A 14,596-nucleotide genomic window follows, 5' to 3' on the forward strand; every position below is an offset into this window, starting at 1 on the left:
ACAAAGGTCCATGGAATTTCACACAGCTCTGTCAAATACATCACTGGTGACCTCTGTGAAGTTGTAAACAGGGCCAGTCCCACAAATAATGTCTCTAACACCTGGAAGGGAATAAGGGAAAGACTCTAAAAATTTCCTACATATTTTATTCCGAATAGCCCACACCTTGACAGTACATTCAGTCACTGGATGATTTTGTATTGAAGTCTGTAAGTTCAAGAACTAAAACAATCCAAAACGGCTACTACAGGTGAAGTTGAGAGCAATGGCCCAACCTCAGCTGTATCTACCAGAACCCTTTAAGATTGCCTACAGAAAAGTTGGACAGTGCCGAAGATTCCAGCAACTCAAGAAGAAAAATGGCTCATTCAAAAGGAAGGGGATAGAAAGGTAACAGAGATTCATTTCCTTTTCTGTCAAATGAGAGTCTTTGGGTTTGGCATAGTGGCATGTCCTTTTAAGCATTGCATTTAGGAATGAGGACTCTGGATGGATTGGCGGGGAGGGTACTGCGTTGGATCAAGAAATCTAGTGTGACAATGTAAGCTTCATTTTATGATCAGAAACATCTTAATTGTAACAGGGAAAACCTTTCCTTTCCACTCGAAATTAAGTTTCAATGTGGCATAGGAGACTAAAATAAGTTCTGATCCTATGTTGATATTTCAGCATCAGAATTTTGGACATCTCACATCCCGTGAAAATACTATTATTTTGAAAAGTCATTAGTGCATTCTTCGAAATAGGTCCACGATCAGTGCTTTCTTTCTCCTATCCCAGCAATTTGGGCTGCTGAAATATGTACTAATCACATTTCACTATGGACACATTGTTTAATGTAATGTTAAAACTGCCTTAGACCTGCTATTTTTTGCCAATGACAAAACCATATAGACAGGTATGAAACATCCAAAATATAATATATTTTAATTTGGAAAGTCAGTGTGGTGATTTATTTTCCAATTTCTTTGGGCTTCTCTCTTACCAGGTCCATGGGCTATAGTTCAGACATGTAGAAGTGAGGTGTTTTAATGAGTCCTGGAAGCATCAAAGACCAAGCTTGTGAACTTCCATGGACAAAATAAAATACTGCAGAGATTTCCACTTTCAATGAAAAGTAGGCACTCCGGGGGAGGCAATACAACCAAATAAATTCAGTACCAACACAAAAATATTTAAAAACTTAAGAAGGGGAGGGTTCTGCTCATATCAGAAATTGCAGCAGTGTGTTCCTAGGCTCTGGAGCTAAATCACCTTTGTTAATTATGTTCTAGATAGATTGGGGATGAGAGTGGGGAGGATGGGAATGGGAAACACCTTCTAGAGATTCTGAGACCACTTAGAACTGGGCTTTTAACATGGGTGGTCTTCAAAATTCCTGAATCTCCTGAAACTGTATTTGCATTGTTCTGTGTCAGAGTATGTGTATGTGTGTACATGTTTATAGTAGTAGAATCACTTAAAAATTAAATTATTATTAAAGGAGTCTCAGAGGGGTCTACGGGAGATTAATCCTACCCATAAGTTATCTCTGGGTGAATTAGGAAATGGTGCTCCCTCCTCAGGACATTTTACTGCCATCTGCCAGAAAATCATTATAATAACTATACACAAGTCTAAGGATGAAATTGAATAGCACCCCCTAGAAGTCGTATATGTACATTTTGCAGAACCCTGCCCTTGGTCCCAGAAGGGAGGCTGCTAGCTTCTCCCTTATTTTGCCCTCTAGTGTGGGCTCCCTGCTTGCCTTTTAAGTTAATGGCTTTTCCCCATAAGTTAATGGCTTTTCCCCACTGTTCTGATCCACATGGTAATAAAAAGCATCATTTATTGAATGCTTTTTAAGGTTCCAAACACATGAATTATTTCCTTTTATTTTCATAATTCTGAAAAGATTATGCCCATTTTCAAATGAGAAGACCAAAGCTTATAGAGGTTACATGACATGCCCAAGGTCACAGAGTTAGGAATTGTCCTGAGTTAAACCAATACCATTCAACTCCAGTGTCTAGGCTGTCACTGAACCACTTCCCATATATAATTACAGAAAAAGGCTGAATGACTTGGGTTCTGTTTAGAACAGTGTTTTCCTGGAGAGTAGTACATATGCTACTGATGGTACATGAGATATTTTAGGTAATATATGAAGAACATTGTTAATGGTTATAAATTTGTTTTAATCCATATTAGAAATATATGTTATATATTTAATACAATGTGATAGCATAATATAAAACCTGGGATTTCACCCAGAGAAATGAAAACTTATGTTCATACGAAACCTATACATAAATGTTTATAGCAGCTTTATTCATAATAGCCCCAAACTGGAAACAACCCAAATATCCTTCAATCAGTGAATAGTTAAACAAAGTGTGGTACATTCACATCATGGACTATTACTCAGCAATAAAAAGATATGAACAATTAATACACAAAATCTGGATGAATGCCCAAAGAATTATGCTGAGTGAAAAAAAGCATATCTCAAAAAATTACATGATGTATATTTCCATTTACATAACATTCTTGAAAGGACGAGAATTACGCAAACAGAAGACAGATTCGTAGATGCCGGTTTAAGAAAGGGGGGACCAGTGGATAGTAGATGTGGCTATAAAACATGAGGGATCCTGGTGTTACTGGAAATGTTCTGTATTCTGACTGTTTCAGTGTCAATATGCTGGTTGTGAAAATATAGTTTTGCAAGATGTCACCATTTGGGGAAACTAGGTAAAGAGCACACAGAATCTCCCTGTATTTCATTCTCTTTTTTTTCTGTTTTTTTGAGACAGAGTCTCGCTCTGTCGCCCAGGCTGGAGTGCAGTGGCGCGCTCTCGGCTCACTGCAAGCTCTGCCTCCCGGGTTCACAACATTCTCCTGCCTCAGCCTCCCAAGTAGCTGGGACTACAGGCGCCCGCCACCACGCCCGACTAATGTTTTGTGTTTTTAGTAGAGACAGGGTTTCACCGTGTTAGCCAGGATGGTCTCGATCTCCTGACCTCATGATCCGCCTGCTTCGGCCTCCCAAAGTGCTGGGATTACAGGCGTAAGCCACCGCACCTGGCCCCCTCCCTGTATTTCTTACAATTGCATGTGAAACTATAATGATCTCAACATTAAAATTTTAATTTATAAAACACCGAAATTTCATGGATATTATTACTTTGGGTGAAGCTAACAAAAAATAGTTAATTGAGGAAGAATATTAGGTAATAATTGTATCACCGTACAGGTGATACTCTAGCACAGTGGTGAACAACACAGACCTCAGGATCAGATAATCTGGACATAAATTATTTAATCTCTCCAAGCTTTAATTTCTTCATGTGTGAAGTAGAGATGAGAATATAAAGATTAAATTATGTTATACACATGAAAGCACTTGGAAGAGTGTTTAGCACACAGAAAGCTATCAGGAAATGTTGTCTATTGTTTAGTCTATTGTGTATAATAAAATATGCCAAAATTATGAAGATGGTACACGTAGTCACTATATATGAGTTTACAGTATGTTATCTAAATGAGTGTTTTATGTAAATGCAGTACTTATGGGGCCTTGGAGGTTACTCCTTATTGACTACCCTAGCAGACTCTCTCATCTTTTATTACTTTCACTTTGAAACTGCCAAATCTAGCAAAAACTATGTCAAACTATCATTGAAATAAGATTGCCAATTTGCCAATATAAGTTAATGGATTCCAACAGTCAGACCTGGATTAAAGTCTGCATTCAGCCCTTGGTCAATTAATTTAAACCATGTCTCAGTTTACTCATAAGTAAAATGAAGATAATAATATAACCTACCTCTAACAGTACTGTGTTTAAATTAAATAGCAGCCAGATTACTATAATTTGGTAACAAAACACCAAGTAGTTGCTTTGGCTTTATTTTTCTGTGATTTGATTCTTGGTCTTCAATTTCATTTTTTTTTTCTGAATTGTATAATTGGTTCACATTTGAAGTTTGTGTTTTAATGATTTAAATTTTTCACTTTTAACTTTTCAGTTTCCCTAATATGAACCATTTTTATTTTGTTTAGATGGCATAGAGCTGTGTCTACCAACTTACTGAAACAAAATGAATTGGTCCCTAAAGAGGAATCATCCAGTGATAGTGACATGGGATTTCATGAAAGCCAGCAAAATCAGAAAAGTAATTTGAAGACGAAAGTGAAGACTGCTTTTGGGAGGATGCTGTCCTACAAGTATAGAAGCAAGCCAGCATGTGCCAGCCAACAGGGCTCCACTGACCATAAGGAAGTCCTCCTGTCAAACACGCAGAGCCTTCTCCCTAGGATTGTCAAGGAGTTTTCATCTCCCAAGTTATTTACAGCAAAAATGAGAAAGCTCTCAGAGAATGGTAATCATATTTGGGCAATTTGTCTTTGGGTTGAGGCCAAGAGGAAGAGTGAAATTAGGATGGATTATCTTGCCGCACCAGTATGGCATCCCTGAGGAGCTTGTCTGAAATGCAGAATCTCAGGCCCTACCTGGGACCTTCTGAGTGAGAAGCCACACTTTAGCAAGATCCTCAGTTGGCTTGTATGTTCATACCGTTGTGTGTGTGTGTGTGTTTAGATGGAATCTCGCTCTATCACCCAGGCTGTAGTGCAGAGGCATGATCTCGGCTCACTTCAACCTCTTCCTTCCGGGTTCAAGCAATTTTCCTCCCTCAGCCTCCTGAGTAGCTGGAACTACAGGAGCATGCCACCACACCCAGCTAAATTTTGTATTTTTACTAGAGATGGGGTTTTACCATATTGGCCAGGCTGGTCTTGAACTCCTGACTTCAGGTGATCCGTTCGCCTTGGCCTCCCAAAGTGCTGGGATTACAGGTGTGAGCCTTGCTCATACCTTTTGAGAAGCATTGAATTGGATTGCCTTGGAGGTTCCTTCCAGTTCAATTAAACAGTGTTCTAATCAGTTTAAAGTCACTTTTTATTTAAATATATATGTGTGTATATATTCATATATACACATATATATTTATTGGAAAATCAAAATCAAGGGGGATTTTTGGTTTTGTTTCTGGAAAAAGTAGTGATGCAGACTTTCACATGGCTACTTCTAACAGTGGAGGGGGTAGTGAGAATTAAATGAATAAAATGTATAACTGGTAAGTCATAAAGAATGCTCACTTTTATTGCATTTACTTTCTATGTACTGTGTGAAAGAATTAATATTTGAACTGTTAACTTTAAGTCGTTTTTGCAACTAGTAATAATGCCATTTGGCATCCTATGAGTCATGACTAACAATACTACCAATGTTTGCATTCCCATCTGTAGCTTTTAAAAAAATAAATGGAGTCTAGGCCGGGAGCAGTGGCTCATGTATGTAATCCCAGCTCTTTGGAAGGCCAAAGCGGTTGGATCACTTGAGCCCAGGAGTTTGAGACAAGCCTGGGCAATATGGTGAAACCATCTCTACAAAAAATACAAAAAAGATTAGTCAGGCATGGTGGCATGTGCCCGTAGTCCCTACTAGGGAAGCTGAGGTGGGCGAATCACTTGAATCTGGGAGTCGGAGATTGCAGTGAGCCGAGATTATGCCACTGCACTCCAGCCTGGGCGACAGAAAGAGACCCTGTCTCAAAAAAAAAAAAAAAAAAAAAAAAAAAAAGAAAAAGAAAAAGTCTATTTTTATAGCACTTTTATATTTACAGAAAAATTGAACAGAAAATGTAGAGTTCCCATATATGCCCTCCCTTCCCTGATCCCCACAGCTCCTGTTATTAACATCTTGCTTTAGAGTGGTACATTTACAATCGATGAACCAATATTGATATATTACTATTATTAACTGAAGTTATAGTTTACATTAGGGTTCCCCCTTTATATTGTGCAGTTCTGTGGGATTTGACAAATACCTACTTTTATGTCATACCCTGTCATAACATACATCCACCATTATGGTATCATACAGAATAATTTCACTGTTCTATATATCCTCTGTAGCTTTTTAATGTCCTTCACAGCACAGAATCAGGAAACACACAGCCCTTCTAGTATATATAAATATACATACAATCTCACATTTTACACACCATGATCAGGCAACAAAACTGATGTGTGCTTTTTCCAGGAAAAAAAAAAAAACAAAAAAAAAACCTGATGGTTTCCAGCCGACTACTTTCAAACAAACTCTGTGTTCTGGAAAAAGCAGTCATTAATACAAGCATCCAAGCATCTAGCAATTACCTGGTATGGATTGAGCTGTATATTTCTGTTGAAAATAGCAAAGAGGACATGCTTCTATATTGCTGGGGCTGGAATTGAAGAATCCAGCAGAAAACAGAGGATCAAATTTCTACTCCTAATCTGTGCACTGGTTTATTTTTATCTTAGTTGGAATAACAAATATCAACTAAGATTTCTCCAGAAAACATGCTCATCCTTTAGGATGTAGCTCAAACATTAATACCCTTTGTTGTGGCCCCAAATCAGTTGCTCTTCCCTGCTGACCTTCAAAACATGTTTTTATCTATTTAACAAATATCTGCTAAGTACTTATTATATGACAGCCACAATATTTGGGATAGAGTAGCACATAGAACAGACATAGTCCCTCCCTCATGGAGAGGCTTTCAAACATGCAGAAAATTACATTTGTTCCAAAGGAGCACAGGATGCTATTGAAAGAAATCATAGGTGCTCTAACTTTAGGGGAGGGGTCTCAGGAAAGGCTTCCCCAAGGAAGGGACAACTAAATTGAGATCTGAAGGATGTCTAAGACATAAAGATGGCTTACACAAGGTGGAGGGGGGAGAACAGTTTCCCAGGAATAAGGGAGAGCATGTTCAAGTCACAATATCAAGAGATCACCAGGCACAATTAGGAAATGAAAGAAATCCAGTGGAGGTTGGAACACAGAGAGCTAAGGAGAGGCTGGTTGAATTAGGTAGTAAGGGTGTCTGTCATAGGACACATTGAGAATTTTTAACTTTCTTCTAAGGGTGATAAGAAACCATTAGATACTTTCAAGCTGGGGATTTATATAATCTGATTTGCATTCTTAAAAGATAGCTTTGGTTATCTTTTAGTGTAGACTGGATTGGATGAGGGTAAGCGCAAATGCAGGAAGAACAATAAGCACCCATACATTCTTTCAGGCAAGGAATGACATTAGCTTGGATTAGTCATGGCAGTGGGAATGGGGAGATAAAGGGAGAAATAAGCATAGGTAGAAGTTACAAGAGTTGGGGAAGAGTTGGACAGTGAAGGGTTGGGGAGAGGGAAAAATTTCTGGATTGAGCACTTGCTTTGAAGGTGGAGGCATCATTCACTAAGATAAGGAGCAATGGACCTGGATTGAAAAATAAGTCATGAGTTCTGGCTAGACTTGCTGACATAAGGTCCCTGCCAAATAGCCAAGTGGAAGTGTCAAGTAGGCTAATGTATTCACTGAGGTCTGAGGCTCCCAGAGAAGTCCTTATCAATGGACTTTAAGCAACAAAATGATTTTAGCTGTGCACACTGCATGAAGAACAGTGTAACACACAGCAAATTGCAAACACCCTTTCCCCAATGCTGTCATCCTTTTGAATACATCAAGGAAAATGTCTCATTTAGTGACCCCCTTTTTTAAGAAAAAGAGAGTACCTGTAGTCCCAGCTGCTCGGGAGGCTGAGGCAGGAGAATGGCCTGAACCCGGGAGGTGGAGCTTGCAGTGAGCCTAGATCATGCCACTGCACTCCAGCCTGTGCGACAGAGCGAGACTGCATCTCAGAAAAAAAAAAAGAAAAAGAGAGTAACCTCAGGTTTAGTGCCTTCTGCAAAAAATAACATAGTTTTGTTTTTAGCATAGTAATTTTAATGCCTGTTTACCATACTAGTCTTAAATTTATGGTAGTGTTTTAAAGTTTCCTTGATAAATACATTTATGGAGTTAAGCACTGAATTGATATGTTTTAAAATGTTAAGGAATCCAAAGTTCACCTGGCTCCTGGATATAGGAAAGACAAATCAATGGTATGTAAATGACTGAGCCTTGAGCCACATTTCTCGAAAATAGATAGAAAATTTGCTTTAATCCACAATGAATACCCAAGGGAGGGCCTTGCATGTTAGAGGGTTACTTTTCTAATTCCACAATGGTTCAGGGGAAAAACTTAAATCTCGAAGAGAGAGAGAGGTGGCTACCTTGTCAAAGACTGGGTTGGTGTCCACTGAGGTCATGACCATAACAAAAGGCAAATGCGTGCAGGAGAAAGTGTAAGATTGGGAAGAGCAAATCAATTTTTTATTCTTAACTCTAAAGAAAAAAAAGCCACTGAAGCAGCAAGTGATGCTGTCTTCTAAGAATACTGTATTTTTAATAGGAAGAATGTGTTCCTCATTGTGATCCTTACAGATTCCTTTTTCCCCCTTTCTTGAAGCGACTATACAACTTGATGTTGTAGAGGCAGAGACAGAGGAGATAACCCAGGGAAACACACTCCTTCGGGCCAGGAGAACCACCAAGCGGTTATCTGTGACATCTCTTCCTTCAGGACTGCAAAAGGTAAAACGCTAAATGAATTTGCCTCTGAAGACTTACACATAACTCAATGTCTAGAGATTTTGCAAAAACCAAGTTCTGTCCTACCATGAGTCCTCCACAATAAGGCCTTTAAATCTGCTGCTTCTGTCTCCTCTCCAAGAATTTAGGGTACTCTCTGGGTCAGATTCTTCTACTTCTAAGCTCAAACTGTTCAGCTTCTACTACATCTGGGCAACAGTGGATGGAGTTTGGATTTTTATAACTGACTTTCTCACTCTTCAAATGTTAGTATATTAGCATTCTGGCCTATCTGTGCATACTATGTGGAGTGGAACTCATTAGACCAGCACTGTCCAGTGGAACTTTCTGTGAAGATGTAAGTATACATTGTCCAATATAGTAGCCGTTAGCCACATTTGGCTTTGAGACTTTGAAATCTGGTCAGTGCAACTGAGGAACTGAATTTTTAATCTTAAATTTTCATTGAAACTAAAATGTAAATAGCCATATGTACAACACAGACAGTGCAGCGTAGATTATCTAGGACTCTCCAAACCAATGCTTTTACTTATCCATAGGTATGCATGGGTTTTGTTTGTGTGTGTGTTTGTTTTGAGACAGAGTCTCACTCTGTCGCCCAGGCTGGAGTGCAGTGGCACAATTTCAGCTCACTGCAACCTCCGTCTCCTGGGTTTAAGTGATTCTCTTACCTCAGCCTCCCATCTAGCTGGGACTACAGGCGTGCACAACCATGCCTGGTTAATTTTTGTATTTTTAGTAGAGACAGCGTTTCACCATGTTGGTCAGGCTGGTCTCAAACTCCTGGCCTCAAGTAATCCACCTGCCTTGGTCTCCCAAAGTGCTGGAATTACAGATGTAAGCCACCGTTACTGGCCATGTATGTATGTTTGATCCTAAATTGCCCAGACTATTTTTCAAAAATAGAACCATGAACTATTATTATTATTATTTTAGATACAAGACTTACCTTAAAGCTATGTTCCAAACTCTAAGTGCTTTAAAAATATCAACTCAGATAATCCTTACAATAGCCCTATAACGTAGGTAGCAATATTATTCTTATTTTAGGGATGGTACTGAGAGTTTAAGTAATTTGCCCACGTAAGTGACAGAGCCAAGTTTCAAACCCAGGAACACCTGGCTCTAGAGTCCTTAGTAGTAATTGCCATGCTACAGACTAACTGTACTGTCCAATATGCTAGTCAACAGCTACATGTCACCACCTATGTTAATTAAAATAAAATAAAATTAGAAGTGCAGTTCCCCAGTTGCACTAGCTACGTTTCAAATGGCCAACAATCACACCTATACAGCACAGATACAGAACATTTCCATCTTCACAGAAAGTTCCACTGAACAGTGCTGCTCTTGAACACCACTGTCAGAGTGCACTGATACTAGTTTTGAAGTTTTGCCTTTTGTGTGCTAGGTTCGTATTCATTTTGCCCCTATTATGTTTTAGGCAGTCTGTAGGTTTGGGGGGTATAGGGTGATCCAATGGACATGGTCTTGCTTCTGTGGAACTTACAGTCAAATAGAGGAGATAGACATTAAACCATAGCACCATACTACAGCAGTGGGGTAAGGATAATCTTTTGAACAAATGTTGCTAGAACAAGTGGGCATTCATATAGAAAAAAAATGAAAATTGATCCCTATCTCACACCATATACAAAGATTAATTTCTGTTCAGTTATAGATTTAAGTGGAAAAGGCAAAAATCTTAAAACTCCTGGAGGACAATAAGAATATCTTCATGACTTCAGGATAGAGAAACACTTCTTAGGACACACATAACAATAATCATAAAGATAAAGATGGAGCAATTTGGCTATGATTAAGAATTTCTGTCCATCAAATGGTGTTAGATCAGAGGTTGTCAACTAGCTATAAAAATGTTTTGTTTAGCCCTCAGAATGTTCTCAAAAATATATTTGAATTGGCTGGGTGTGGTGGCTCATGTCTGTAATCCTGGCACTTTGGGAGGCTGGTAAGGGAGGATCTCTTGAGCTCAGGAGGTTGATACCAGCCTGGGCAACATGGCAAAACCCCATCTCTACAAAAAAAAATGTAAAAATTAGCTGGGCATGGTGGTACACACTTTTAGTCCCAACTCCTCAGAAGGCTGAGGTGGGAGGATCACCGGAGCCCACAGAGGTCAAGGCTTTAGTGAGCCATGATCATGCCACTGCTCTCCAGCCTGGACAACAGAGTGAGACCTCATCTTAAAATATATATATGTATTTGAATTAATTGTCTACATTTAGAAATTAGGATATTTCTAATACAATTCTGGGTTTTCTACTTTCTCTTGAAAAATAAAAAGACTTGAAAATACTAGGCCAATTCCTCATGGCAACAAACAGGAGCTGCGCCAGGGTACTGCAGAAGGTGTGGTCTCTTCAGTCCATACCAGCCCCAACTAGTCCTGCTTTACAAAACTTGCCTAGGCACTAGATTTTACCATAGTTGTATTCAATAAACACAGACATAATGTAGTAACTGCCAAGTATGCTAGTATGCTAGTTGCTTAACAGGAAAAAGTACTGGGTTTTATGAAAGAGAAAAAAGAGGGGTCTTACTTTAGATAGATCAGGGAAGATTCTGCAAGTGACATTTGAGCTGGGCAAGCTGGCAGGGTAGCAGTGGTTCAGCAGACTCCATTTGTAAAGGCAAAGGGTAGGACCCAGATGTGGTCCCATATCCTACTTTGTGTAGGTCTTACAATAGTCCTAATGCTAATTATTAAGCACAAGGGGAAGGAAGAGTAAACTCAGTAAGACTAAAAAGGGCACATTAGCTTGGAGCCATGACCTGGGAATGATTTCCAATTGCAACACTGTTAGGACAGGTACTTGTAACCAGTAAGCCAGGGACAATGGGAAAAGTATCAGGCATGGGGTGAAAAGAACCCAGAGCTTTCTTTTTATGTTTGAAGACGTGACTGCCGTGAAAATAAGGAAACCTGCAGAAACGAGACCAAATTAACAACTAGATCCACTGATAATGAGCTTTCTGGGGCACTGGTCCACAACGGCCCCACACTCTTACTGTGCTCAGCAGCTGCAGAGGCAATTTCTTCTTCTTCCCCTTACGAATGACCTGCTTTTTTCCTGATGCTGTATATTCTTTCAGAGCCAGACAATCTCATTTCTCTGTACCCTATAGATCTCTTCAAAGAGAGCTCTGGGCACAAAGAAGATACTTGGGGTGTGGAGAATAATATGAATACAGTCTGCAATCCAATATTGTTATGTGGCAAATGTTCAGTTTATAAGATAATGTCCTAAGGGTGAGAACTCTTGTTTAAGCACCATCACATAAATAATGTTGGTAGTTCCTAATCTGATGTGTTTTGCATTTTTACCATAGGGGCCATATTCGCCAAAAAAGAGACCACACTTTCCAGCACTTAAAAAAAAGAAGCGTGGCATGGAAAACATCCTTCGAAAATCAGATTTGACAGTAGGAAAGCTTCAAATGCAGGTAGTGGACAAAGGCTTTTAACTTTTGAGTCTCAGAAGCATCAGAGAGCCAGGCTTAAGTAAACGCACAGCCCTGCTAGACAGCATGGGTGTGGGATGAAATTAATGATTAGCATTAAGAAATAATGTTAGCAGGGGGGCATTCTGAAAGTGGCTAAAGGATTGCTAAGGACACCTAGGATGATGCTGTGTACCTGATAAATATTAAATGAATTCAATTAAAATGAAGGCATATACATAGGTTTCTTTTCAGAAGAACTGAGATTGTCTTTATCACTGGGTGGTAAATGTATGCTTTCAAGCTCCATTTGCTATGACTTGAATTAGAATAATATTTTAAGACTTGCAAAATGTCCGCCAGTTCCGAACTCTTCTCTCAGGAAAAGCAACTATCCCTTTGATTTTGACAAGGCTTTCCAACACATGGCTTCATTTCTTTGTATTTATCTGTCATAGGTGGATGACCTCATAGAAACAGTGACTGATAAATCCATGAAGCTACTGGCCCAAAGACATGCTGAGCTTCAACAGTGTGTTTCTGGGGGATGAAATTCTTCAGTCTTCTAAACAGTTCCAGAGGATATCCAAGAGAACCATGAGGAAGTATAAATTAAAAAATGTGTGTTTCCCATGTACCTGCTGCTGCTTCTGACTTTGTTCCTGATTCTTTAAAAGTTATCTTCCCTAGGCTGGGTGTGGTGGCTCACGCCTGTAATCTCAGCACTTTGGGAGGCCGAGCGAGTGGATCACTTGATGTCTGGAGTTCAAAACAAGCCTGGCCAACATGGTGAAACCCTGTCTCTACTAAAAATACAAAAATTATCCAGGAGTGGTGGCGGGCGCCTCTAATCCCAGCTACTCGGGAGGCTGAGGCAGGAGAATTGCTTGAACCTGGGAGGCAGAGGCTGCAGTGAGCCGAGATCGCACCACTGCACTCCAGCCTGGGCGACAGCACAAGACTCCATCTCGAAAATAAAAAAATAAATAAAAGTTGTCTTCCAAGAGATTCTTATCTTTTGGTACTTAATCCTGAATAAATCTCTCTAGTGAATTAATCAATGGGGGTGGGGATACGGAGGCAGCATTTTAAAAAAATTCTACCCAATAGTCCTTTAAAAAATAAATATCTTTTTTGAAAAACCGGTATTTGTCTGGGGCACAGTGGCTCACATCTATACTCCCAGCACTTTGGGAGGCTAAGGTGGGTGGATCACGTGAACCCAGGAGTTTGAGACCAGCTTGGGCAATATAGTGAGAATCTGTCACTACGAAAAATTTTTAAAAATTAGCTGAGTATGGCGATGTGTTGCCTGTAGTCCCAGCTACTCGGGAGGCTGACATAGAAGAAATGCTTAAGCCTGGGAGGTCAAGGCTACAGTGAGCTGTGATCAAGCCACTGCACTCCAGCCTGGATGACAGGGCAAGACCCTGTCTCAGAAAAGAAAAAAAAAGAAAAATGGATTTTTAATTCTGAGTCAATATAGGCAAATTTTTGTTTCATAATTCTTACTAATAATGGAAAATAAAAACGATTGTCACAGCATAGCAATTCTGCAAAGAAATTTCTCCCATGACTTGCCAGATGAAATTAGAGGAAGCATTTATAGGTATTATGACACTTTTAATATGACTACAACTGAGCTAATTTTAAACTTTCATTTTTAAAGATAAAAATTATTATTAAAATTACAAAAATGTAACATCATTAAGGTATGATTCATGCAAAGTGTCATGTTTCTGAACTAAAATAAATGGATAAGGATGGAGCTGAACAAGTATTACACATATAATGAAATACTTAAGAAAATTACAAGTGATTCCGCCTTAGCTTAATTTTTAAAAAGATTATAAATTCTTTATGCAAGACAATATATATATATTTTTTTTTTAGACAGAGTTTCACTCTTGTTGCCCAGGCTGGAGTGCAATGGTGCAATCTTGGCTCACCACAACCTTCGCCTCCTGGGTTCAAGTGATTCTCCTGCCTCAGCCTCCTGAGTAGCTGGGATTATAGGCATGTGCCACCACACCTGGCTAATTTTGCATTTTTTTTAGTAGAGATGGGGTTTCTCCATGTTGGTCAGGCTGGTCTCGAACTCCTGACCTCAGGTGATCTGCCCGCCTCGGCCTTCCAAAGTGCTGGGATTAAAGGTGTGAGCCACCATGCCTGGCCTACGCAAAACAATCTTAACAAACTATTTACTTCAAACACTCTTCACTTTATCAATACATCTTTTTCTATTGAAAATGATTCCTAAAGAACAAAACAGTAGAGAAAACAGATCAACAAAACATTTGAGAACCATATTCCTCTCATATTAAGGAGAGATATATAAAGTAATGTGCACTATTTTACTTTGCATCTTATAATTATGTCCCATACCAGCGAATTTTAACAGCCTGGAACCTCTCTCCACAATAAGCATAAACCACTAACATTTTGCATGTAATTTCACAGGTTTATGGTCCTCCTAAAGCCTCTTCATAGACTCCGTTTTCAGAAGTGTAACTATTTCCAGAAATTGGCTCATTTTCCCATGTACATCCTAGAAATGCCAACTTCTAACAATTTTCAACTTATTTTGTAAGCCAATCAATGTTACCA

General features: G+C 39.3%; 1 protein-coding gene across 1 annotated transcript; it reads left to right on the forward strand.

Annotated features, from left to right (window-relative positions):
* The first annotated feature begins 156 nt into the window (after window positions 1-156).
* On the forward strand, window positions 157-14,579 carry C2H3orf49 (chromosome 2 C3orf49 homolog). The gene is given in 7 exon segments (XM_034955632.3): window positions 157-390; window positions 4,045-4,364; window positions 8,382-8,506; window positions 11,879-11,992; window positions 12,448-12,524; window positions 12,526-12,594; window positions 14,450-14,579. Coding segments are annotated over 7 exon segments (960 nt in total). The 5' UTR covers window positions 157-265.
* The last annotated feature ends 17 nt before the right edge of the window (window positions 14,580-14,596 follow it).

Source organism: Pan paniscus, chromosome 2 (genome assembly GCF_029289425.2).
Source record: "Pan paniscus chromosome 2, NHGRI_mPanPan1-v2.0_pri, whole genome shotgun sequence".
NCBI classification, from domain to species: Eukaryota; Metazoa; Chordata; class Mammalia; order Primates; family Hominidae; genus Pan; species Pan paniscus.